Source organism: Ranitomeya variabilis, chromosome 1 (genome assembly GCF_051348905.1).
Source record: "Ranitomeya variabilis isolate aRanVar5 chromosome 1, aRanVar5.hap1, whole genome shotgun sequence".
NCBI classification, from domain to species: domain Eukaryota; kingdom Metazoa; phylum Chordata; class Amphibia; order Anura; family Dendrobatidae; genus Ranitomeya; species Ranitomeya variabilis.
Window position 1 is genome coordinate 338,144,003 of NC_135232.1, and position 25,624 is coordinate 338,169,626.

General features: G+C 45.6%; 1 protein-coding gene across 4 annotated transcripts in view; it reads left to right on the forward strand.

Annotated features, from left to right (window-relative positions):
* The first annotated feature begins 9,545 nt into the window (after positions 1–9,545).
* The window catches only part of IRF9 (interferon regulatory factor 9), a 55,379-nt gene continuing 39,300 nt past the window's right edge, over positions 9,546–25,624 (forward strand). For 2 of the 4 annotated variants that reach the window (XM_077299522.1, XM_077299519.1), the window contains exons 1-3: positions 9,546–9,680; positions 24,168–24,347; positions 24,466–24,646. In XM_077299522.1, the coding sequence (XP_077155637.1) occupies positions 24,168–24,347; positions 24,466–24,646 (361 nt within the window). In that variant the 5' untranslated portion in view covers positions 9,546–9,680. Of the gene's footprint in view, positions 9,681–9,790; positions 9,908–24,167; positions 24,348–24,465; positions 24,647–25,624 lie in introns of those variants that run through there. The other 2 variants (XM_077299506.1, XM_077299513.1) reach the window with 1 other exon arrangement.

The window sequence follows — 25,624 nt, forward strand, 5'->3', positions numbered from 1 at the left end:
TGACGTGTTAAATTATCATTGGCGATAGATTTTGGAATTTCCATTAAATCCCTTGTGACAATCCGGACGAATAGGTCCACATTGGCACTGGAGGAAAGAGGGGGGAATCTCTTGGACCGTGGTCGGATCGATGAAGGTATCTTACCATTAATAGGTGTATGGTGTTCATCGTAGAGTTCCTCCAAAACTCTCAAGGCACATTGTTCTTCCTCTGTGGGAAATAAAGCATGTAGGTCACCATCATGGAAATGCTTTTTAAAAAGCAAGGATCTAGCAAAGATGTTTAAGTCTTTTATGGCCAAAAATGTATCAAATTTGGAAACAGGGGAGAACGTAAGACCCCTGTTCAATATTGATAACTCAGTATCAGAAAAATTATAGTGACTTAGATTAATTACCTTATTGTCTCGTTTGGGAGCATCAGGTGAACCACGATCCTTCCTTCTATATGGATGGTAATTTCGACCATCCTTTCAACATTTTGACGGATTGTGACTGATTGTGAAAAACGGAAGTGTGAAAGAGGCCTAAGATGGTTTAGTGAATCCTGCATTGAGCGGGGGTTGGACATGTCCCTTGAGTTCCCTTCCGATTCTAACATTCTATGATTCTATAAGTATTAAATACAGAAAAAAAATTAAAACAAACCCCACAAAAGTTCAAATAACCCCCCTTTTGCTCCATTAAAAATAAAACAATTAGAAAAAAAATGCACATATTTGTTATATCTGCTTTTGTAAAAGTCCAATCGGTCTTTTGATCAGACTATCGAAATATAAAATAAACTAATACGATTAGTAAATGGTGCAACGCTAAAAAAAATCAGAAAGCCAGAAATACTGTTCATTGCCCACCGCAATAGTGGAATAAAATGCTGTAATAGGCAATTAAAACATCGTATCTACCCCAAAATGGTATCAGTAAAAACGTGAGCTCACGGCACAAAAGTCTGAAGATATTGTCATTTATACATCAAATGTAGCAAGATGAGCCTTATGGCTTAAAGGCTGCCCATGAGATTTGCAGTCTATGAATAGACTATGCTATTCCATGTGAGGGCCAATTTCTATTCAGGAAGAAATTATTATACCTACGCAAAATTGGTGAATAAACCTAATAATTCAAAATATACATAAAATATATAATTTCATTGAATCATGATAATAAAAACCAAACCACAAAATACAGAAACCACAGCACAAAAATACCAATAATGGGTATACTGACTGCATAACATAATCATACTGACATAATACATACATAATACATACATACATACATACATACATACATAATAAGAATCCCACATAAGTAGTCTGTTGAATAAGTAGGTATGTCAAACATGAATACCTGGAAAGAGAGAAGGGGATAAAATACATTACACTCCCCGACAGAAGTTATGTCGCTTATCCATATTATGTAAATAAAAGCTTAAAACCTGACGTTAAATTCATCCATTGGTTGTATAAATTATTCTTTTGAAAGCTGAAACCCTCCGAAATGTGGTTTAGGTTAAGAAAATAAATTTGCATCAATGCAGAAATATTGATCAGTTAATGGACACAGAATGGTCAGATTTTGGCAAGACAAAAGTTTTGTCGCCTGGTCATATAATTCACCCAATCCTAGTTAACATCCTCACCTGTGCTCAGTAAATGATCGGTTAATTAGTGTGTGTATAAAAAGAAATCCAGCACCCCAGACCTTCACTTGAACTGCAACTTGAGCTCTGACAACCTGCCAAAAATCCACCCTGCGACCAAAGCCTGGATTATCAAGAGGCTGAAGACCAGATCCACTGCAGAGGTGGCTGGCACTTTTAATGTGTCTCAGCGTCAAGTACAAAGAATTAAAAAAAGATTTGAAGAGACTGGAGATGTGTTTGACAAGCCCAGGTGTCATGCTCGCGCCCAGACTGGTTGGCGCGGGCGTGCGGGGGAGTGCCCCCACTGGACCACAGACCAAACCTCCCTGGAAGGGGCGTAACTAAGTAGCTTCCTAGGTGTTCGCTGGAGCCTCTGATGGTGAGGTCAGACTTGTGCAATAGGAAGCTACCAGGTACCACTCCAGGGTGGAGTCTGGTTGTGGCTGCTGATCCCACTGGGGAACGGAACATAGACAAGCAAGCGGGCACGGCTGGCACATAGGCAGGCAGACGGGTACAACAGGAACACTGTCAGGCAGGCGGGCACGGCTGGCTCTCTGGTAGGCAGGCGGGCACGGCTGGCTCTCTGGAAAGGTAGGCGGGCACGGCTGGCTCTCTGGCAGGACTGGTGGGAAAGACTGGTACACTGGAAGAACCGGTAGGGACCGGTCTGCAGGCAGGTATGTAGAAAGGGTAAGAACCTGTTCAGACACGAGGACCTAGGAATAAGTAGATAAAGACCGCAAGAGCGGATGCAGAGCGAAAGCACAGGAGCTAGAGCCAAGAACAGAAATGCAGGAGGCGGAGCCAAGAGCAGGAGGCGGAGCCAAGTGCAAAACCGCAGGAGGCGGAGCCAAGTGCAGACAGGCAGGAGGCGGAGCCAAGGGCTGGCGGCGGAGCCAAGTGCAGGGGAGGTAGAACCGCAAGGAGTGGAGCCAGGTAGAACCGCAAGGAGCGGAGCCAGGTAAAACCGCAAGGAGCGGAGCCAGGTAAAACCGCAAGGAGCGGAGCCAGGTAGAACCGCAAGGAGCGGAGCCAGGTAGAACCGCAAGGAGCGGAGCCAGGTAGAACCGCAAGGAGCGGAGCCAGGTAGAACCGCAAGGAGCGGAGCGGAGCTGCGGGAGAGGTCTCTGCGGCAAAGCTGAGCAGAGCCACAAGGAATGTGGAGAGAAGCTGCAGCAAGGGATAACTGCAACAGCAGAAGATAAGCAGAGTAGAAAGGAGCAGAAACGCAGAAGGGAGGAGCAGAGGTAAAGTCACAAAGGTTCAGAGCAGGCAGAGCTGCAAGAGTGCGGAGTGTAAGCAGACTGAGAATACAAGGAAAGACAACAGGGAAGGAAGCCAAAGACTAGGAGACCGAGGTAAGACTAAGTGCAGACAAGGCAATGGAACAAGACACAAGGACAAAGACACTGGGACCAGGATATACTGCCTCCTGGTGGGCGGACAACAAGACCAAGGAAATAACACAGAAAATCCTCCAGAGAGGGAGTAACTCAGAGAAAGGCCAGGCAAACTCAGAAGCAAGACGCTAACACATTGCACAGGCCCAGAACACTGGGTGGAGCTGCACTATATACTGGAGGCCTCTTGACAATTGGTCAGGAACAGATTGGACAGATGCACCTGATTCCTATAAGAACCAGAGAGTTCAGGCGCCGCCCCTCTATACACAGAACTATGAAGCATGCAGAGAGCAGAGACACAGAACATGGAGCTGGCAAGAAACAGAAACCACATCATGGCCTGGAGCAGTGGGTAAGATAGTGTGAGAAATGCGAGGCCATGCCGTGATGCCAGCAGAGTTGTTACACCAGGTCTGGCAGATCCCGCAAGACAACTGCTCAGGAGGAATGTTTCATACCTCCCAACCGTCCCGGATCCCGCGGGACTGTCCTGATTTTGACAGTTGTCCCGCACTACGTGCCTAGACGGGGACAATGCAGGGGGCGGCACCTGAGTGCGGTTAGGTTTGTGGCTGTTTTTTTTTTTTTTTTATAAAAGCTGGGTCACCTCCCCACCAACCCCGCCCCCTGTGCGGCGCTGCGCTGCCTGCCACGCTGAGGCAGAGAGCCAGCAGCGATCAAGATGAAAGGTCAGCGACTCACCTCCCTCCTGTGTGTGCACGGAGCTCCGGCTTCTCCTGCTCTTATCTGCTATCCCGGCAGAGAAGGAGAGAAGGGGGAGGTGCCGAGACAGTGCAGAGCTGTGAGCAGCTGGAGGAACTGAAGAGCTGCACATGGACATCAGCCGCCCCTGCACCACAGAGGAGAGTGTGTGTGTGTGTGTGTCTGATGCTGCATGTGTGTGTGTGTGTGTGTGTGTGTCATGTGTGTATGAGGTATCTGGTGTGTATGTGATGGCTGCGTGTGTGTGATGGCTGCGTGTGTGTGATGGCTGGATGTGTGTGTGTGATGGCTGGGTGTGTGTGTGTGATGGCTGGGTGTGTGTGTGTGTGATGGCTGGATGTATGTGTGTGATGGCTGGGTGTGTGTGTGATGGCTGGGTGTGTGTGTGTGTGTGATGGCTGTGTGTGTGTGTGTGTGTGATGGCTGTGTGTGTGTGTGATGGCTGGGTGGGTGTGTGTGTGTGTGTGTGTGATGGCCGGGTGTGTGTGTGTGATGGCTGGGTGTGTGTGTGTGATGGCTGCGTGTGTGTGTGTGTGATGGCTGCGTGTGTGTGTGTGATGGCTGCGTGTGTGTGATGGCTGCGTGTGTGTGTGATGGCTGCGTGTGTGTGTGTGATGGCTGCGTGTGTGATGCATTTGTGTCAAAGTGCATGTGTTTGTGAGCTGCGTTTGTGATGCTTCGTGTGTATGTTTGATACTGCGTGTGTGTGTGTGATGCTGTGTGTGTGAGCTGCGTGCGTGTGAGCCGTGTGTGTGAGCTGTGTGTGTGAGCTGCGTGCCTGTATGTCATTATACAGTATGGAGAACTGTGGCCATTATACAGTATGGAGCATCATGTGCAGCCAGTATACAGTATGAAGCATCATGTGCGGTCATTATACAGTATGGAGCATCATGTGTGGCCATTATACAGTATGGAGCATCATGTGCGGTCATTATACAGTATGCAGCATCATGTGCGGTCATTATACAGTATGGAGCATCATGTGCGGTCATTAGACAGTATGAAGCATCATGTGCAGCCAGTATACAGTATGGAGCATCATGTGCGGTCATTATACAGTATGGAGCATCATGTGCGGTCATTATACAGTATTGAGCATCATGTTGGGTCATTATACAGTATGGAGTATCATGTGCGGTCATTATACAGTATGGAGCATCATGTGCGGTCATTATACAGTATGGAGCATCATGTGCAGCCAGTATACAGTATGGAGCATCATGTGCAGCCAGTATACAGTATGGAGCATCATGTGGGCCATTATACAGTATGGAGCATCATGTGCGGTCATTATACAGTATGCAGCATCATGTGCGGTCATTATACAGTATGGAGCATCATGTGCGGTCATTAGACAGTATGGAGCATCATGTGCGGTCATTGGACAGTATGGAGCATCATGTGCAGCCAGTATACAGTATGGAGCATCATGTGCGGTCATTATACAGTATGCATCATCATGTGCGGTCATTATACAGTATGGAGCATCATGTGCGGTCATTAGACAGTATGGAGCATCATGTGCGGTCATTATACAGTATGCATGCGGTCATTATACAGTATGGAGTGTCATGTGTGTTCATTATACAGTATGGAGCATCATGTGTGGCCATTATACAGTATGGAGCATCATGTGTGGCCATTATACAGTATGGAGCATCATGTGTGGCCATTATACAGTATGGAGCATCATGTGTGGCCATTATACAGTATGGAGCATCATGTGCGGTCATTATACAGTATGCATGCGGTCATTATACAGTATGGAGTGTCATGTGTGTTCATTATACAGTATGGAGCATCATGTGTGGCCATTATACAGTATGGAGCATCATGTGTGGCCATTATACAGTATGGAGCATCATGTGTGGCCATTATACAGTATGGAGCATCATGTGTGGCCATTATACAGTATGGAGCACTGTGTGGCCATATTTTTTTGTTTATAATTATTGTGTATGAAATAGTGTGATCGGCAGTGCTAAATGGGTGTGGTTGGGACGTGGATATGGGTGTGACTAATTATGAATGGGTGTGGTCAGAGGCGTGGCCTAAAATTTGCCGCGGCGCGCTTAGCACGCCGCAAACTTTGTCCCTCTTTCCCGTCTTAAAAAGTTGGGAGGTATGAATGTTTGCTGGTTAGAAAATCCAAAGCAAGCCCCTCTTCCACTGCAGCAGAGTTCCAACAGGCCTGGTAACCTCAAGTCCCTGTGTCAACTAGAATAGTTTGCAGGATTCTGTCTCGAAATGGCCTCCATGGTCGAATCAGTGCCCAGAAGCCAGCACTAAACAAAAGGCAAATAAAAAAAGTGTGGCATTTGCAAAGACCCACAGCCTGCTAAACAGATGGACGCTGGAAAAGTGGCAGAAGTTGGATTTCTCTGAAGAATCTTCAGTAGAATTACACCACAGCCACCGCAAATACTGCAGGAGACCTACTGGAGCCCATATGGATCCAAAATACACCCAGAAAACAGTTAAATTTGGTGGTGGAAAGATCATGGTCTGGGGTTACATTCAGTATGGGGCGTGCGAAACATTTGCAAGGTGGAAGGCAATATCAATAGCCTAAAATATCAAGAAGTATTAGCTGCCTCTTATATTCCAAATTATAAAAAGGGGTAAAATACTGCAGCAGGATGGTGCTCCATCTCATACATCCATCTCTACAACAAAGTTCCTCCAGGCAAAAAAGATCAAGGTGCTCAAGGACTGGCCAGTCACCAGACATGAACATCATTGAGCATGTTTGGGGTAGGATGAAAGAGGAAGCTTGGAAGACAAAACCAAAGAATCTACATGAACTCTGGGAGGCATGTAAGACTGCATTCTTTGCTATTCCTGATGACTTCATTAATAACTTGTATGAATCATTGTTGAACCGCATGGATGCAGTCCTTCAAGCTCATGGAAGTCACACAAAATATTGAATATGACTCTAATAGCACCACAACTTCATTCACCAATGTTAGGCAACATATAATTGTATTTTAAGTTCATTATTTGTTTGAATATCACATTACATTCTGTGGACGACAAAACTTTTGTCTTGCCAAAATCTGACCATTCTGTGTCCATTAACTGATCAATATTTCTGCATTGATGCCAACTTATTTTCTTAACCTAAACCCCAATTTGGAGGCTTTCAGCTTTCAAAAGAATAATTTATACAACCAATGGATAAATTTAACATCAGGTTATGAGCTTTTATTTACATAACACGGATAAGCGACATAACTTCTGTCAGGCCTGTCAGAGAGTGTAGTATATACCAGTAGTCAGTATCCCGTGGCTCCTGTGACTCCAACATACGTTTTACCTAGTGGCTTTCTCCTTGGGTCCTAAAAAATTACGCAGAATGTCCTGTCGCCTGCATGCACCAGAGGAAGATGTTTCATTTGAGCACGTAGCACAGAATGACCGCGTACTCAATCCCTGAGAGCTGCATTTGACAAACAGAGGTGTACGTCGTTCCACGCTCTCATCGGCATGCCCGTAAATGTGACCATGGGATGCCGATGGGTTGTCATGACAGCCGGGGATCTGCTGAAGACCCCTGAACCTATCATTGCAATACTCCTGTGGCTAGCATTCATAGGAGATCGTGATTTTAGCAATGGAAAATGGCCACGACGTGAAGGGGTTAATTAGCATATTTAACTATACTTCAGTTTCTGTAGATTGGAAGCAACAATTAGATCATTAAAGGAGTGATTTTTATAGGGGCTTTATCCCCTACAATGCTATATGCTTAATTTATACTGTAAGATTGGACTGACAACACCCCTTTAAAAATCTGAAAAGTCACAGCATACCATGCATGAAATATCAAATGCTAACATCTACATTATGGTTATTATTTATTATAGCGCCATTTATTCCATTGCACTTTACATGTGAAACTTTTGTCTATACACAATTTATATTTCTAACTCTATTCCTTATTTTTAGAGATGATCAAATATTTTGATATTTGAATACACCAAGTTCAGCTAATTTTTCCCAAAACTTTGAATTGTGACTAAGGCTAGGTTCACATTGCGTTAGGGCAATCCGTTTAGCGCTAGCGGATTGCGCTAACGCAATGTATTTTTCGGGGCCGCGTTTAGGGGTCGCGTTAACGTCCCCGCTCTCGCAGATCCCCGATCTGCGAGAGCGGGGAACGGACCTCGGGCGCGCCGCGGACGCTGCTTGCAGCGTCCGCGGCGCGTCACAAAAGAACGGCACATCGCTAGCGCGAGCCGAAAAAGGCACGCGCTAGCGATGCGCTACAGGCGAAATTTACATTGCTGTCAATGGGTGCGCTAACGGACCCGTTGCACGGCGTTAATTGCGACATTTTCGCCGTGCAACGCTGTCCGTTAGCGTGCACACATTAACGCAATGTGAACCTAGCCTAATAGGTTCACCGCAAATTGCAGGTACTCTAATGGCTCTGAAAAGAGATATAGAACATCCTAGGACTGTGCCCAACTCCTTTCAGCCTCTTTAACGCAACAAATTCTTAATTCAAACGCAGACAGCGGCATTTAACCGGCGCTTCGGGCCGGGCGGCCGGAAATGAGCGCATCGCCGACCCTCGTCAAATGATCGGGGGTCAGCGATGCTTCTGCATTGTAACCATAGAGGTCCTTGAGACCTCTATGGTTACTGATCCCGGCTAGCTGTGAGCGCCACCCTGTGGTCGGCGCTCACAGCACACCTGCATTTCTGCTGCATAGCAGCGATCTTATGATCGCTGCTATGCAGCAGCGCCGATCACGTGCCAGCTTCTAGCCTCGCATGGAGGCTATTGAAGCATGGCAAAAGGAAAAAAAAAAAGTAAAAAAAAAAAAAATATATAAAAGTTTAAATCACCCCCCCTTTCACCCCATCAAAATAAATCAATAAAAAAAAATCAAACCTACACATATTTGGTATCGCCGTGTTCAGAATTGCCCGATCAATAAAAAAAAGCATTAACCTGATCGCTAAATGGCGCAGCGAGAAAAAATTTCGAAATGCCAGAATTACCTTTTTTTGGTCACCGCGACATTGCATTAAAATGCAAAATGCAAAAGAACGTATCTGCACTGAAATGGTATCATTAAAAATGCCAGCTCGGCACGCAAAAAATAAGCCCTCAACCGACCCCAGATCATGAAAAATGGAGACGCTACGGGTATCCGAAAATGGCGTAATTTTTTTTTTTTTTTAGCAAAGTTTGGAATTTTTTTTTCACCACTTAGATAAAAAATAACCTAGTCATGTTAGGTGTCTATGAACTCGTAATGACCTGGAGAATCATAATGGCAGGTTAGTTTTAGCATTTAGTGAAGCTAGCAAAAAAGCCAAACAAAAAACAAGTGTGGGATTGCACTTTTTTTGCAATTTCACCGCACTTGGAATTTTTTTTCCCGTTTTCTAGTACACGACATGGTAAAACCAATGATGTCGTTCAAAAGTACAACTCGTTCTGCAAAAAATAAGCCCTCACATGGCCAAATTGATGGAAAAATAAAAAAGTTATGGCTCTGGGAAGGAGGGGAGCGAAAAACGAACAAGGAAAAATGGAAAATCCCAAGGTCATGAAGGGGACACAAGGTACCCAAAGAAAAGTACAAGATGAATACTCAGCAAATAGGCTGGACCAAGTGGGTTAAAATGACGGTCCATTGGTAATATACCAAGTCAGAAGTCATGCAGAACCTGGGAGTAATGCAATGTGGAAGCCACCAACACCGCCGCCTGCTGGACGCACTGCTAGTGACAGGCTTGTGCTGTGCTCTCTGCTGGTCACATGATTTCTGGGAAAAGGAGGAAGCGAAACTGGGGGCGGCAGTGATCACAGACACAAGAAAAGAAACTGAGAAAAACAAAACTGATTCTAGCAGAGAAAATACCACAAATGACAGAGGTGTAAGGTAGGTGGATTGTGCATTATGGTTTCGGGTCTTTGATTTCTCCATGCTGTGATCTGACCCTGGAGCAGTAGTCTGCATTGCTTGGGATGTGTTTACTAAGAGTGGGGGAGGGGACATTCTAATGTCAGGCTCTCTAGCCCCTGCACACTATGTATCCATTCCGAAATGTAGCCTTCATAAACACCATGCTAAAGCCTGTAACATCTAGTGCTGCGGATGGGTGTAAGGTCAGTGTCATGGAGAACTTTATAATATATGCAGGAGTTGTAAATATTTTAAAATGATTATGATGCAAGTCCTTTTTTTTTTTTCTCATAATCAGAAAATAGTTTGAAAATTGTCAGTGAAGTTAATAGCATGGCTATACATTGTATTGCGGAAAGTTGAATGCTTGTATGGAATCAATATATTATTATTATTATTATTATTATTTTTTGTGTGGCTCTCCAGCACCCTGGTGGTGAGGCTTATTAGATGTATGATATGTGAGGCAACCACCTGATACTCTTCTCACTGGAGATGTTGCTTGTAGTGTATGTACATTTAGTGTATCCTTGTGGAGTAACCGTGCACTGGCTTCCTGGTAAGTTTGCGGTGGGCTTGTACTTCTACTCAATAGCCAATGTGGTCTGAACATAAGGCTTGGGGGTGGGCGCAGCCGGGTGGGGTGCAATGGTGACTTTCCAGTGATAGAGCAATGTGCAGGTGATGGCTACAGTCTACAGGACTACAATGACTGGTATGCAACTCAAACTATTCTTCGGGACAGGGACAGTAGTTTAAGAGTTAAAGGAGCTAGGTAATAGGAAGTGGGTTATACCGTAATTTACTATGATGCAGTCACTATATAGAAAGAACAGTCAGCAATCAAACGGTCTTCACCAGAGAAAATAAATAACAGGTAAGCTTTACATTAGGTAATTACAAAAATTGTATGTTTATTAACCTGTATGCAGATAGCCTTCAGAGAGGAAGTGGACTGGAACTCTAGTGCCACCTATTGGAAGCAGAAATCCTAAAAGTCAATATTTACCCCTTAAAAAAGGGAAGCTGTCATGTGAAAAAACGCGAATAACCTGCAGACATGGGGATAATCTGTAGGTTAATTGCACTAAGACCCCCGCTGCTAGGAGGAAATTAACTTTATTCCTCCTAGTAGCATTCGGGTTTCATTCACGGGGGTGACACCGACGCAGGTTCAGTTACCGCTCTGTATACAGTGAGCAGTGGTTGTAATTGCACCCCTAGCACTAAGGGTACCGTCACACAGTGCCATTTTAATCGCTACGACGGCACGATCCGTGACGTCGCAGCGATCGTATATTATCGCTCCAGCGTCGTAGACTGCGGTCACACGTTGCAATCACGGCGCTGGAGCGATGCCGAAGTCCCCGGTAACCAGGGTAAACATCGGGTAACTAAGCGCAGGGCCGCGCTTAGTAACCCGATGTTTACCCTGGTTACCAGTGTAAACGTAAAAAAAACAAACAGTGCATACTTACATTCCGGTGTCTGTCCCCGGCGTTCTGCTTCTCTCCACTGTGTAAGGCTACGTTCACATTTGCGTTGTGCGCCGCAGCGTCGGCGCCGCAGCGCACAACGCAAACAAAAACGCAGCAAAACGCATGCACAACGCTGCGTTTTGCGCCGCATGCGTCTTTTTTTCATTGAATTTGGACGCAGCAAAAATGCAACTTGCTGCGTCCTCTGCGCCCCGACGCGGGCGCCGCAGCGACGCATGCGGCGCAAAACGCAAGTGCGCCGCATGTCCATGCGCCCCCATGTTAAATATAGGGGCGCATGACGCATGCGGCGCCGCTGCGGCGCCCGACGCTGCGGCGAGGACCGCAAATGTGAACGTAGCCTAAGCGCCATAGCCGGAAAGCACAGCGGTGACGTCAGACGTCACCGCTGTGCTCGCTTTCCGGCTGGCAGACGCTCACACAGTGCAGAGAAGCTGAGACGCCGGGGGACAGACACCGGAATGTAAGTATGTACTGTTTGTTTTTTTTACGTTTACGCTGGTAACCAGGGTAAACATCGGGTTACTAAGGCTACGTTCACATTTGCGTTGTGCGCCGCAGCGTCGGCGCCGCAGCGCACAACGCAAACAAAAACGCGGCAAAACGCACGCTAAAACGCTGCGTTTTGCGCCGCATGCGTCGTTTCTGCCCGCAAGTTGGACGCAAAAAAAATGCAACTTGAAGCGTTTCTTGCGTCCAACGCTTGCGGCCATGCGGCGCAAAACGCAGCACAACGCATGTCCATGCGCCCCCATGTTAAGTATAGGGGCGCATGACGCATGCGGCGCCCGACGCTGCGGCGCCCGACGCTGCGGCGCTGACCGCAAATGTGAACGTAGCCTAAGCGCGGCCCTGCGCTTAGGCTACGTTCACATTTGCGGTCAGCGCCGTAGCGTCGGGCGCCGCAGCGGCGCCGCATGCGTCATGCGCCCCTATATTTAACATGGGGGCGCATGGACATGCGTTGTGCTGCGTTTTGCGCCGCATGGCCGCAAGCGTTGGACGCAAGAAACGCTTCAAGTTGCATTTTTTTTGCGTCCAACTTTCGGCCAAAAAGGACGCATGCGGCGCAAAACGCAGCGTTTTAGCGTGCGTTTTGCCGCGTTTTCGTTTGCGTTGTGCGCTGCGGCGCCGACGCTGCGGCGCACAACGCAAATGTGAACGTAGCCTTAGGCTGGTTTCACACTTGCGTTTTTATCTGCATGCGTTTTTTAAAAAAAACGCATGTGTGAAAAACGCATGTAAACGCGGTAAAACGCATGCGTTTTTTAGACGCATGCGTTTTTATAGAAAAACACAAGAAAACACAAGAAAAAACAAGAAAACCCTAACCCTACCCCTAACCCTAACCCTAAACGTGACTGAAATACGTGGCACTGAAATACGTGCAACTGAAATACGTGGTACTTAAATACGTGGCACTTAAATACGTGGCACGTGGCACTTAAATACGTGGCACGTGGCACTTAAATACGTGGCACTTAAATACGTGGCACGTGGCACTTAAATACGTGGCACTTAAATACGTGGCACTTAAATACGTGGCACTTAAATACGTGGCACTTAAATACGTGGCACTTAAATATGTGGTACTTAAATACGTGGCACTTAAATACGTGGCACGTGGCACTTTAATACGTGGCATGTGGCACTTAAATACGTGGCACGTGGCATACGTGGCACTGAAATACGTGATACGTGGCACTTAAATACGTGGCAATATGACTGTCAGAAAATGTTCATTAAACGGTTAGGGGTGAGGTTAGGGGTAGAGTTAGGGTTAGGGTTTGGATCCCTTTATCACCTTGATGGTGGTGGGTGGCTTTTCAGTGTGTTTTCTGTTTTTTTTCTATAAAAACGCATGCGTTTTTAGCGCAAACAAACGCATGTGCTTAAAAACGCATGCGTTTACATAGACAGCAATGCATTTTTTTGCCGCGAAAAAACGCATGCGTTTTTTCGCGGCAAAAAAACGCGCAAGAAAATACTGCAGGTAGCATTTTTGAAAATGAACGCATGCAGACAAAAAACGCGACCAAACGCATGTGCAAAAAAACGCATGCGTTTTCAATGTTAAATATAGGAAAAAAAACGCATGCGTTTTTTGTGCAAAAAACGCTGCAGACAAATACGCAAGTGTGAAACCAGCCTTAGTTACCCGATGTTTACCCTGGTTACAAGCGAACACATCGCTGGATCGCTGTCACACACAACGATCCAGCGATGTCAGCGGGTGATCAAGCGACGAAAGAAAGTTCCATACGATCTGCTACGACGTACGATTCTCAGCAGGATCCCTGATCGCTGCTGCGTGTCAGACACTGCGATATCGTAATGATATCGCTAGAACGTCACGAATCGTACCGTCGTAGCGATCAAAATGGTACTGTGTGACAGTACCCTAACTTACAGTAAACGCTGAGGGTTGGATGCGGCGTACTTTTGTTGTAACCAACCCGCAGCATCCAGATGTTACAGCAGAGTGGATGGGATTTCAAGAAATCCGATATCCACTATGCGTCTAGTAACGCCCACGGCTCACACGCAGAGACGGACCTGTGGCGCGTTTCTCCAGACCGCAGCACGTCTGTTTATCTTGCAGAGAAGCGAGTCTCCGCAAGAGAAATTTCACCTGTACAATGTATTAGGCCTCTTTCACACTAGCGTCGTATGACGCACATCGCAATGCGTCGTTTTGGAGAAAAAACGCATCCTGCAAAATTGCTTGCAGGATGCGTTTTTTATCCATAGACTAACATTAGCGACGCATTGCCACACGTCGCAACCGTCGTGCGTCGGCATGTAACGTTTTTTGATGCGTCGTGTCCAGCATTTTTGACCGCGCATGCGCGGCCGGAACTCCGCCCCCTCCTCCCCGAAGCTCACAATGGGGCAGCGGATGCGTTGAAAAACAGCATCCGCTGCCCCCGTTGTGCGGCGCTTTCACAGTATTCGTCGGTACGTCGCCACGTCGCATTGTGACGTGCAGTGCACGACGCTAGTGTGAAAGTAGCCTTAGACGCTGTGAATCCGCACGGTTCAGTGATCACATGTGGTTGACCTGCGTTCAATAGCCAGCAGCGCTTTGGGTGCAGCAGACGTGCTATATCCAGAATGCTGCCAATTCCTGATCGTGTGCACCTACCCCAATGCTGAGCCACTGCCAGTGAGTGACATGCGTGCAGTTACAGCCGCCATTCTCTATACACAGAGCTATAACTGAACCCGCACCGCCACTGTGACTGAAACCCAAATGCTACCGGGAGGAATAAAGGTAATTTCCTCCTGTCAGCAGGGCTCTAAGTGCAGGCGCCAGGGAGGTTAACCCCATCACTCCCGTGCCAGTTTTCACCTTCATGACCGGGCCAAATTTTACAATTCTGACCAGTGTCACTTTATGAGGTTATAACTCTGGAACCCTTCAGCAGATCCTACTAATTCTCACATTGTTTTCTGGTGACATATTGTACTTCATGACAGTAATGAAATTTACTCAATATGAGTTGTGTTTATTTGTGAAAAAAAACCCGGAAATTTGGCCAATTTTGAAAATTTCGCAATTTTCAAACTTTAAATTGTTATGGCTTAAATCAGAGAGATATGTCACACAAAATAGTTAATAAATAACATTTCCCACATGTCAGCTTTACAGCAGCACAATTTTTGACAATTTTTTTTGTTAGGAAGTTAGAAGAGTTTAAAAGTTGACCAGCGATTTGTAAGTTTTACAACACAAAATTATTTTTTAGGGACCACCTCACATTTGAAGTTACTTTGAGGAGCATATATGACAGAAAATACCCAAAAGTGACACCATTCTAAAAACTGCATTCCTTAAATTGCTCAAAACCACATTCAAGAAGTTTATTAACCCTTCAGGTGCTTCATAGAAATTTTTGAAATGTGAAAGGACAAAAATGAAAACTTTTTGTCTCAAAAATGTTACTTTAGAGCCAAATATTTTTATTTTTACAAGGGTTATAGGAAAAAATGGACCCCAAAATTTGTGCAATTTCTCCGGAGCATGCCAATACCTTATGTAGAAGAAAACCACTCTTTTGGGCACATGGCAGGGCTCGGAAGGGAAGGAGCACCATTTTACTTTTTGAATGTAAAATTGGCTGGAATAATTAGCGGACGCCATGTCGCATTTGGAAAGCCCTGATGTTTCAGAAAAGTGGAAACTCCACATAAGTGACACCATTTTGGAAACTAGACCCCTCAGGGAACTTGACTTGATTTGTGGTGAGCACCTTGAACCCTCAGGTGCTTCACACAAGTTTGTAACATTGGACCATGATAATAAAAAAAATCACATTTTCCCCACAAAAAATGTTTTTAGTCCCAAATCTTGCATTGTATGAGGGCTACAGGAGAATTTACACTGTGCAATATGTTGTGCAAATTCTCCTGAGTACACTGATAGCTCATATATGGGAGAAAACTACTGTTTAGGCGCACTGCAGGGCTTGGAAGGGAAGGAGTGTAATTTGTTGTGCAATTTCTCCTGAATACTCAGATATCCCATATGTGGGGGTAAAATATTATTTAGGCTCACGGCAGAGATAAGAAAAGGAGTGACATTTTGGCAAATGGCCCTCTCGAGTCTCGCTGTATGGCTAAACAGTACTGTTAAAAAGGAGGCATCCTGGAGCGCAGAATTTTCTATAATGGTTAGCAGACTCCATATACAGAGCTCCTAAGTGCTAGAAGAGCACAATCCCCCCTCAAGTGACCCCATTTTGGAAAGTATACCCCTTTGGGATTTATCTATAGGTATCATGACGATTTTGACTCCATGGGAGTTTTCCAGAAATAAGTAGCAGTGGATGTTGCTGAGTGAAAATCGCAAACTGCCGTTATAGTGCCCGTACATTGTTCCCAGCTTGTGCACCTGTTAATTAGGCAGGCTCTCATCGCTGCAGAAATCACAGACGTGGACGTTAAATGTGGATTAGGCACACTGGGGCTCAGAACGGAGGGGGCATTTGAATTTGAGAGCTCAGAATTTGCTGAATTTCTTTTGGAGGGGGGCAAGGATCCATTTCTTTTTCCCAGAACCTTTGTGCTACCAGTAACATGGAAACCCCCTGTATTTCCGTTAGCAGATGATGGACCTGAGTGGGGACTTGCTTTTTTTGTGGTTTGAGTTGAAGCTTTTATTTGGAACATTTTACATAACAATTTGGATGACATTTATCCGGTACTCTACGCTGAGCACTTACATCTGGGTTTCCCTTTAAATTTTCAAGTGACGCAATTCAGATGAAATCCTCGAAGGGAGCTACTCACTATAATGAAGCAGCAGAGTTACTCTGGACTCCGTCTGGCCTCTGTTCAGCATTGTCCTTTTTTTTGGAGGTGTAGAAAACTGTGGCCAATGGCACTTTTATGTATTCCTAATAAAAAGACGGACACTGCTGGATCACTGGCCAGACAGAGTCCACAGTGTTTCCAGCTGCCTTATTATAGGGAATCTTTTGCAGGAGGTTTCCTCTGAATCACGTTTTTCAGAGATTTACACGGAAACTCCGGTGTAAGCACTCACCGCAGAGCGCAGTATGAATGTGAGCTGAGACTTACTGTGATCTTTGGTAAGCGGAAAGAAAAAATTAACAGCCGGTGACAAATTGGTTTTATTTCTTTTTATACACTGTTTCTCGTGCTGTATAAGTGATTAGATGACTTTATTCTTCGAGTTGGTGTGATTACAGCGATACCAGATTTATATCGGGTTTTTATGTATGACTGCTGTCACACACTAAAAGACCCTTATTTTGTTTTCAAAAACTAGTTTTTGCTTCACCATATTTTGAGAGCTATAACTTTTCCATATTTCTGTTAACAAAGTCATGTGATGGCTTGTTTTTTGCGGGACAAGTTGATGTTTTTATTTGTACCATTTTCGGGCTCATGAAATGTTTTTGATCGCTTTCTAATCCGATTTTTGCGAGGCAGAATAAACCAAAACCAACAATGTAAGAATGTTTTTTTTTTTTGCCGTTCCGTGTATAATATTGATAAGGCAGTTTTATTCTTCGGATCAGGTACAATTACATCGATACCTCATTTGTATCAGTTTTTTTTCATTTTGGCGCTTTTACACAATAAAACTATTTTATAGAAAAAATAATTATTTTTGCATCGCATTATTGTGAGATCTCTTTTATTTCTCAGCTGATGGAGGTGTATGGCAGCTTGATTTTTGCAGGACAAGATGACAGTTTCAGTGATACCATATTTATTTACAGTTGTCTTTTTGATCATGCTTTATTCCACTTTTTGTTCAGCGGTATTCTAATAAAGCATTGTCTTTTGCCTGGTTTTTATTTATTTATTTTTTTTAATACAGTGTTCACTAAAGGGGTTAACTAGTGAAACAGTTTTATAGGTCAGGTCATTCCGGACGCAGCAATACCAAATATGTGTACATGTGTGGGTAAAGTATTCAGACCCCTTTAAATTTTTTACTCTTTGTTTTATTGCAGCCATTTCGTAAATTGGAAAAAAACAAATGTAGACAATTTTGAAAATTTATTAAAAAAGAAAAACTGAAATATCACATGGTCATAAGTATTCAGACCCTTTCCTCAGTATTGAGCAGAAGCACCATTTTGAGCTTGTACAGCCATGAGTCTTCTTGGGAATGATGCAGCAAGTTTTTCACACCTGGATTTGGGGATCCTCTGCCATTCTTCCTTGAGATCCTCTCCAGTTCCGTCAGTTTGGATGGTGAACGTTGGTGGACAGCCATTTCCAGGTCTCGCCAGGATATCTCTGTACTTGGCCGCGCGGATTCATGTTTCCTTCAATGGCAACCAGTCGTCCTTTTACAACTTTTTTTTTTCTTTTTACTTAGTCCCACTATGGGACTTTCACTTTCTGCAGTCTGATCGCAGTTATAAGGTATAGCGATGGCAGTAGCATTGCTATACCTTATAGCCTATCAGCCAAGGAAACACAAGTTCGTTACCGTAGCTCATACACTGCACATGATCTAACTAACTTCCTTGCGCCTGGTGACCCAGAGGGCAGAAGGGCTTTCTTCCCTCTAGCTGCTCTCTAAATGCTGCCATCTCGCCGATTGCAACATTTAGGGGGTTAAATTGCCGGAAGTGGTGCTGGCACCGCGCCTTACACTGAGAGCCAGGTAATGCTGCCAGTATCAGCTGACACCCGGCGGCGATCGATGGCGCACAGCCCCCTCTGCGCTGGCGATCGCCATCACGCATATGTACTGCATTGGTCGGGAAGTCCTTCCTGATCACGACGTACATGTACTACAAATGTGAGGAATGGGTTAAGAACAATATCCGCAGGTTAGCTTTTTTTACGTGATAGGCTTCCTTTAAATAGGTCTTGCCACATGACTTAAGGTAAGAAGCTAAACCATAAACTCCATTTGCAAACACGTGTTTTGGAGTGTTTACCTCTCAGTAGTACAAAGAATGAAAACGGCTGTCACTGGTTGAGAGGCTCTGATAATGGATCGAAGAGGTGAAGTTTCTTTAACCCCTTCCCGACCCATGACGCCTATGCGGCGTCATGGAATGATCGCATCCCTGCAGATCGGGTGAAAGGGTTAATTCCTATTTTACCCGATCTGCAGGGAGAGGGGGAGTTGTACTTCAGCCTAGGGGGGGTGGCTTTGCCCCCACGTGGCTACGATCGCTCTGATTGGCTGTTGAAAGTGCAACAGCCAATCAGAGCAATTTGCAATATTTCACCTATGAAAATGGTGAAATATTGCAATCCAGCCATGGCCGATGCTGCAATAGCATCTGCCATGGCTGGAAATCATGTACTGGCCCCCCCCACCGCCCCCGATCTCCTCCCCAGTCGTCCGTTCTGTCAGGTACCCCCCTCCGTCCCCCTGTCCGCTCCCCCGTGCTCCTGTCCGCTCCCCCGTGCTCCTGTCCGCTCCCCCCGTCCTCCGATCCCCCCCCTGTGCTCCGATCCACCCCCCCACCACCCCCTCATACTTACCGATCCTCCCGGTGTCCGGCCGTCTCCTCGCTGGGCGCCGCCATCTTGGAAAATGGCGGGCGCATGCTCAGTACGCCCGCCGAATCTGCAGGCTGGCAGATTTGTTACAGGTACATTTTGATCGCTGTGGTAGGTTCTACCACAGCGATCAAAATAAAAAAATAATAAATAAACCCCCCCTTTATCACCCCCATAGGTAGGGACAATAATAAAATAAAGAAAATATTTTTTTTTCTTTTACCACTAGGGTTAGGGTTAGAACTAGGGGTAGGGTTAGGGGTAGGGTTAGGGTTACGGGTAGGGTTAGGGGTAGGGTTATGGCATGTGCACACAGAGCGGATCGGCCGCGGATCCGCAGCGGATCGGCCGCGGATCCGCAGCGGATCGGCCGCGGATCCGCAGCGGATCGGCAGCGGATCTGCAGCAGATCGGCCGCGGATCTGCAGCGGATTGGCCGCGGATCTGCAGCGGATTGGCAGCGGATTGGCCGCGGATCCGCAGCGGATTGGCCGCGGATCTGCAGCGGATTGGCAGCGGATTGGCCGCGGATCCGCAGCGGATTGGCCGCGGATCTGCAGCGGATTGGCCGCGGATCTGCAGCGGATTGGCAGCGGATTGGCCGCGGATCCGCAGCGGATTGGCCGCTGCGAATTCGAAGCAGTTTTCCATCAGGTTTACAGTACCATGTACACCTAAGGAAAACCAAATCTGCTGTGCCCATGGTGCGGAAAATTCCGTGCAGAAACGCTGCATTGTATTTTCCGCAGCATGTCAATTCTTTGTGCGGATTCCGCAGCGGTTTACACCTGTTCCTCAATAGGAATCCGCAGGTGAAATCCGCACAAAAAAACACTGGAAATCTGCTGTAAATCCGCAGGCAAAACGCAGTGCCTTTTACCTGCAGATTTTTCAAAAATCGTGCGGAAAAATCTCACACGAATCCGCAACGTGGGCACATACCCTTAGGGTTAGGGTTGGAATTAGGGCTAGGGTTGGAAATAGGGTTAAGAATAGGCTTGTGGTTAGGGTTACGGATAGGGTTAGGGGTGTGTTGGGGTTACAGTTGTGGTTAGGGTTGGGATTAGGGTTACGGTTGGGATTAGGGTTAGGATTAGGGTTGGAATTAGGGTTACGGTTGTGTTGCGGTTAGGGTTGTGGTTAGGGGTGTGTTGGGGTTAGGGTTGTGATTAGGGTTATGGCTACAGTTGGGATTAGGATTAGGGGTGTGTTGGGGTAAGTGTTGAAGTTAGAATTGAGGGGTTTCCACTGTTTTAGGCACATCAGGGGTCTCCAAACGCAACATGGCGCCACCATTGATTCCAGCCAATCTTGCGTTCAAAAAGTCAAATGGTGCTCCCGCCCTTCCAAGCCCCGACGTGCGCCCAAACAGTGGTTTACCCCCACATTTGGGGTACCAGCGTACTCAGGACAAACTGGGCAACAACTGTTGGGGTCCAATTTCTCCTGTTACCCTTGCAAAAATAAAAAATTACTTGCTAAAACATAATTTTTGAGGAAAGAACAATTATTTTTTATTTTCACGGCTCTGCGTTATAAACTTCTGTGAAGCACTTGGGGGTTGAAAGTGCTCACCACACATCTAGATAAGTTCCTTCGGGGGTCTAGTTTCCAAAATGGGGTCACTTGTGGGGTGTTTCTACTGTTTAGGCACATCAGGGGCTCTGCAAATGCAATGTGACGCCCGCAGACCATTCCATCAAAGTCTGCATTTCAAATGTCACTACTTCCCTTCCGAGCCCTGACGTGTGCCCAAACAGTGGTTTACCCCCACATATGGGGTATCAGCGTACTCACAACAAACTGGGCAACAAATATTGGGGTCCAAATTCTCCTGTTACCCTTGTGAAAATAAAAAATTGCTTGCTAAAACATCTTTTTTGAGGAAAGAAAAATGATTTTTTATTTTCACGGCTCTGCGTTGTAAACTTCTGTGAAGCACTTGGGGGTTGAACGTGCTCACCACACATCTAGATAAGTTCCCTTGGGGGTCTAGTTTCCAAAATGGAGTCACTTGTGGGGAGTTCCTACTGTTTAGGCACATCAGGGGCTCTGCAAACGCAACCTGATGCCCGCAGAGCATTCCATCAAAGTCTGCATTTCAAAACGTCACTACTTCCCTTCCGAACCCAGACGTGTGCCAAAACAGTGGTTTACCCCCACATATGGGGTATCAGCGTACTCAGGAGAAACTGGACAACAACTTTTGGGGTCCAATTTCTCCTGTTACTCTTGCAAAAATAAAAAAATTCTGGGCTAAAAAAATATTTTTGAGGAAAGGAAACACATTTTTTATTTTCACGGCTCTGCGTTATAAACTTCTGTGAAGCACTTGGGGGTTCAAAGTGCTCACTACACATCTAGATAAGTTCCCTTGGGGGTCTAGTTTCCAAAATGGAGTCAATTGTGGGGAGTTCCTACTGTTTAGGCACATCAGGGGCTCTGCAAACGCAACCTGACGCCCGCAGAGCATTCCATCAAAGTCTGCATTTCAAAACGTCACTACTTCCCTTCCGAACCCCGACGTGTGCCAAAACAGTGGTTTACCCCCACATATGGGGTATCATCGTACTCAGGAGAAACTGGAAAACAACTTTTGGGGTCCAATTTCTCCTATTACCCTTGGGAAAATAAAAAATTGTGGGCTAAAAAATCATTTTTGAGAAAAGAAAAATTATTTTTTATTTTCATGGCTCTGCGTTATAAACTTCTGTGAAGCACTTGGGGGTTCAAAGTGCTCACCACACATCTAGATTAGTTCCTTGGGAGGTCTAGTTTCCAAAATGGGGCCACTTGTGCGGGAGCTCCAATGTTTAGGCACACAGGGGCTCTCCAAACGCGACATGGTGTCCGCTAATGATTGGAGCTAATTTTCCATTCAAAAAGCCAAATGGCGTGCCTTCCCTTCCGAGCCCTGCCGTGCGCCCAAACAGTGGTTTACCCCCACATATGGGGTATCATCGTACTCAGGACAAACTGGACAACAACATTTGGGGTCCAATTTCTCCTATTACCCTTGGGAAAATAAAAAATTCTGGGCTAAAAATCATTTTTGAGGAAAGAAAAATTATTTTTTTATTTTCACGGCTCTGCGTTATAAACTTCTGTGAAGCACCTGGGGGTTATAAGTGTTTACTATGCATCTAGATAAGTTCCTTGGGGGGTCTAGTTTCCAAAATGGTGTCACTTGTAGGGGAGCTCCAATGTTTAGGCACACAGGGGCTCTCCAAACGCGACATGGTGTCCGCTAACGATTGGAGCTAATTTTCCATTCAAAAAGTCAAATGGCACGCCTCCCCTTCCGAGCCTTGCCGTGCACCCAAACAGTGGTTTACCCCCACATATGAGGTATCGGCATACTCAGGAGAAATTGCCCAACAAATTTTAGGATCCATTTTATCCTGTTGCCCATGTGAAAATGAAAGAATTGAGGCTAAAAGAAATTTTGTGTGAAAAAAAAGTACTTTTTCATTTTTGCGGATCAATTTGTGAAGCACCTGGGGGTTTAAAGTGCTCACTATGCCTCTAGATGAGTTCCTTGGGGGGTCTACTTTCCAAAATGGGGTCACTTGTGGAGGAGCTCCAATGTTTAGGCACACAGGGGCTTTCCAAACGCGACATGGTGTCCGCTAACGATGGAGATAATTTTTCATTCAAAAAGTCAAATGGCGCTCCTTCCCTTCCGAGCCTTACCATGTGCCCAAACAGTGGTTTACCCCCACATGTGAGGTATTGGTGTACTCAGGAGAAATTGCCCAACAAAATTTAGGATCCATTTTATCCTGTTGCCCATGTGAAAATGAAAAAATTGAGGCTAAAATAATTTTTTCGTGAAAAAAAAGTACTTTTTCATTTTTACGGATCAATTTGTGAAGCACCTGGGGGTTTAAAGTGCTCACTATGCTTCTAGATAACTTCCTTGGGGGGTCTAGTTTCCAAAATGGGGTCACTTGTGGGGGAGCTCCAATGTTTAGGCACACGGGGGCTCTCCAAACGCGACATGGTGTCCGCTAAAGATTGGAGCCAATTTTTCATTGAAAAAGTCAAATGGCGCTCCTTCCCTTCCGAGCCCTGCCGTGCGCCCAAACAGTGGTTTACCCCCACATATGAGGTATCAGCGTACTCAGGACAAATTGGACAACAACGTCCGTGGTCCAGTTTCTCCTTTTACCCTTGGGAAAATAAAAAATTTTTTGCTAAAATATCATTTTTGTGACTAAAAAGTTAAATGTTCATTTTTTACTTCCATGTTGCTTCTGCTGCTGTGAAACACCTGAAGGGTTAATAAACTTCTTGAATGTGGTTTTGAGCACCTTGAGGGGTGCAGTTTTTAGAATGGTGTCACTTTTGGGTATTTTCAGCCATATAGAACCCTCAAACTGACTTCAAATGTGAGGTGATCCCTAAAAAAAATGGTTTTGTAAATTTTGTTGTAAAAATGAGAAATCACTGGTCAAATTTTAACCCTTATAACTTCCTAGCAAAAAAAAAATTTGTTTCCAAAATTGTGCTGATGTAAAGTAGACATGTGGGAAATGTTATTTATTAACTATTTTGTGTCACATAACTCTCTGGTTTAACAGAATAAAAATTCAAAATGTGAAAATTGCGAAATTTTCAAAATTTTTGCCAAATTTCCGTTTTTTTCACAAATAAACTCAGAAATTATCTACCTAAATTTACCACTAACATGAAGCCCAATATGTCACGAAAAAACAATCTCAGAATCGCTAGGATCCGTTGAAGCGTTCCTGAGTTATTACCTCATAAAGGGACACTGGTCAGAATTGCAAAAAACGGCAAGGTCATGAAGGGGTTAATGTTTTATATAATGAAGTTGAATAGTTAAATTCTCTGCTATATGAAGATTAGAGTGTGAAAGTCAGAGCTCATTTTATGTAGATTTTTACAATCTCATGCAGTCTTACTACTATGATTAATATTCTATATTTATTTGTAGATGGCTGCTGGTCATGCCCGGCCCACAAGAAAGTTGAAGCCATGGCTGGTGGAACAGATTGAAAGTGGAAGGTACTCTGGGCTTACATGGGATGATGTACAGAAAACATGCTTCCGAATCCCATGGAAACATGCAGGCAAACAAGACTTTCGTCATGATGAAGATGCTGCCATCTTTAAGGTGCCTTATTTTATCCACCTACAAATTTTTTTTTTTTCACTCAAATTCCATTGAATTTATTGTTTTGGGCTTATTTAATGAATTCTGTTTTTTTGATGTTGTTTCTTTATGTAATTAGGCATGGGCTATGTACAAGAAAAAATACGAAAATGGAGAAAAAGTTGATGCGGCAGCATGGAAAACAAGACTTCGCTGTGCTCTAAACAAGAGCCCAGAATTCCAAGAACGTCGTGAAAGGTCACAGTTGGATATATCTGAGCCATACAAGGTGTATCGAATCGTTCCACCTGAAGAGCAAGGTGAGGGCCTCAATCATAGCTAAGTAGATGATGCAATCTCATGTTTACATTGCTGGACATGTAGGCCCCGATTCATCACAACCGACGCATACAGGGGCAGGGTGGCGTGTGAGGCACTTGATTCCTCAAGAGGTTCACAGCTCGTAAAGAATCAGGCAAGGCCTGTGGTGCCATGCACCTCGCCACAAATCTTACAGTCAGAGAGTGGCGTATGGAACTTTAAAGGGAACCTGTCACCCCCCCCCCCCAGGCGTTTTTAACTAAAAGAGCCACCTTGTGCAGCAGTAATGCTGCATTCTGACAAGGTGGCTCTTTTAGTTCTGGGTGCTGTAACTGCAGAAATAGTCCGTTTTGTAATTTGTCCCAAATACCTTTCTTCAGTCCTGGAGGCAGGCCTTTCCCCCCCCCCCCCTGCTGCAGACGCCACACAGCCATCAGTCATGTCTTCTTGGCGCCGGGCGCCGCCTCCTCGCCGCTGTTTTGCAATGAGCCGGCGCCTGCGCTCTTTTCTCCTGCCTTGGGCAGGTGCAGTGAGCGCTGCCCGTCCTCTGTGCTCATATGCAGTCTAGCTGACTGCGCCTGTGCGGCCGCCCTGCCTGTGAATCCCAGCCCCGCAGTGTCTTATGATTTATTCATACTACGGGGCTGGGATTCACAGGCAGGGCAGCCGCACAGGCGCAGTCAGCTGGACTGCATATGAGGAGAGACGGGCAGCGCTCACTGCGTCTGCCCAAGGCAGGAGAAAAGAGCGCAGGCGCCGGATCATTTCAAAATAGCGGTGAGGAGGAGGCGGCGCCCGGCGCCAAGAAGACTTGAGTGACGGCTGTGTGGCATCTGCAGCAGGGGGGGGAAGGCCTGCCTCCTTGACTGAAGAAAAGGTATTTTAGACAAATAACAAAACTGATTATTTCGGCAGTTACAGCACCCAGAACTAAAAGAGCCACCTTGTCAGAATGCAGCATTACTGCTGCACAAGGT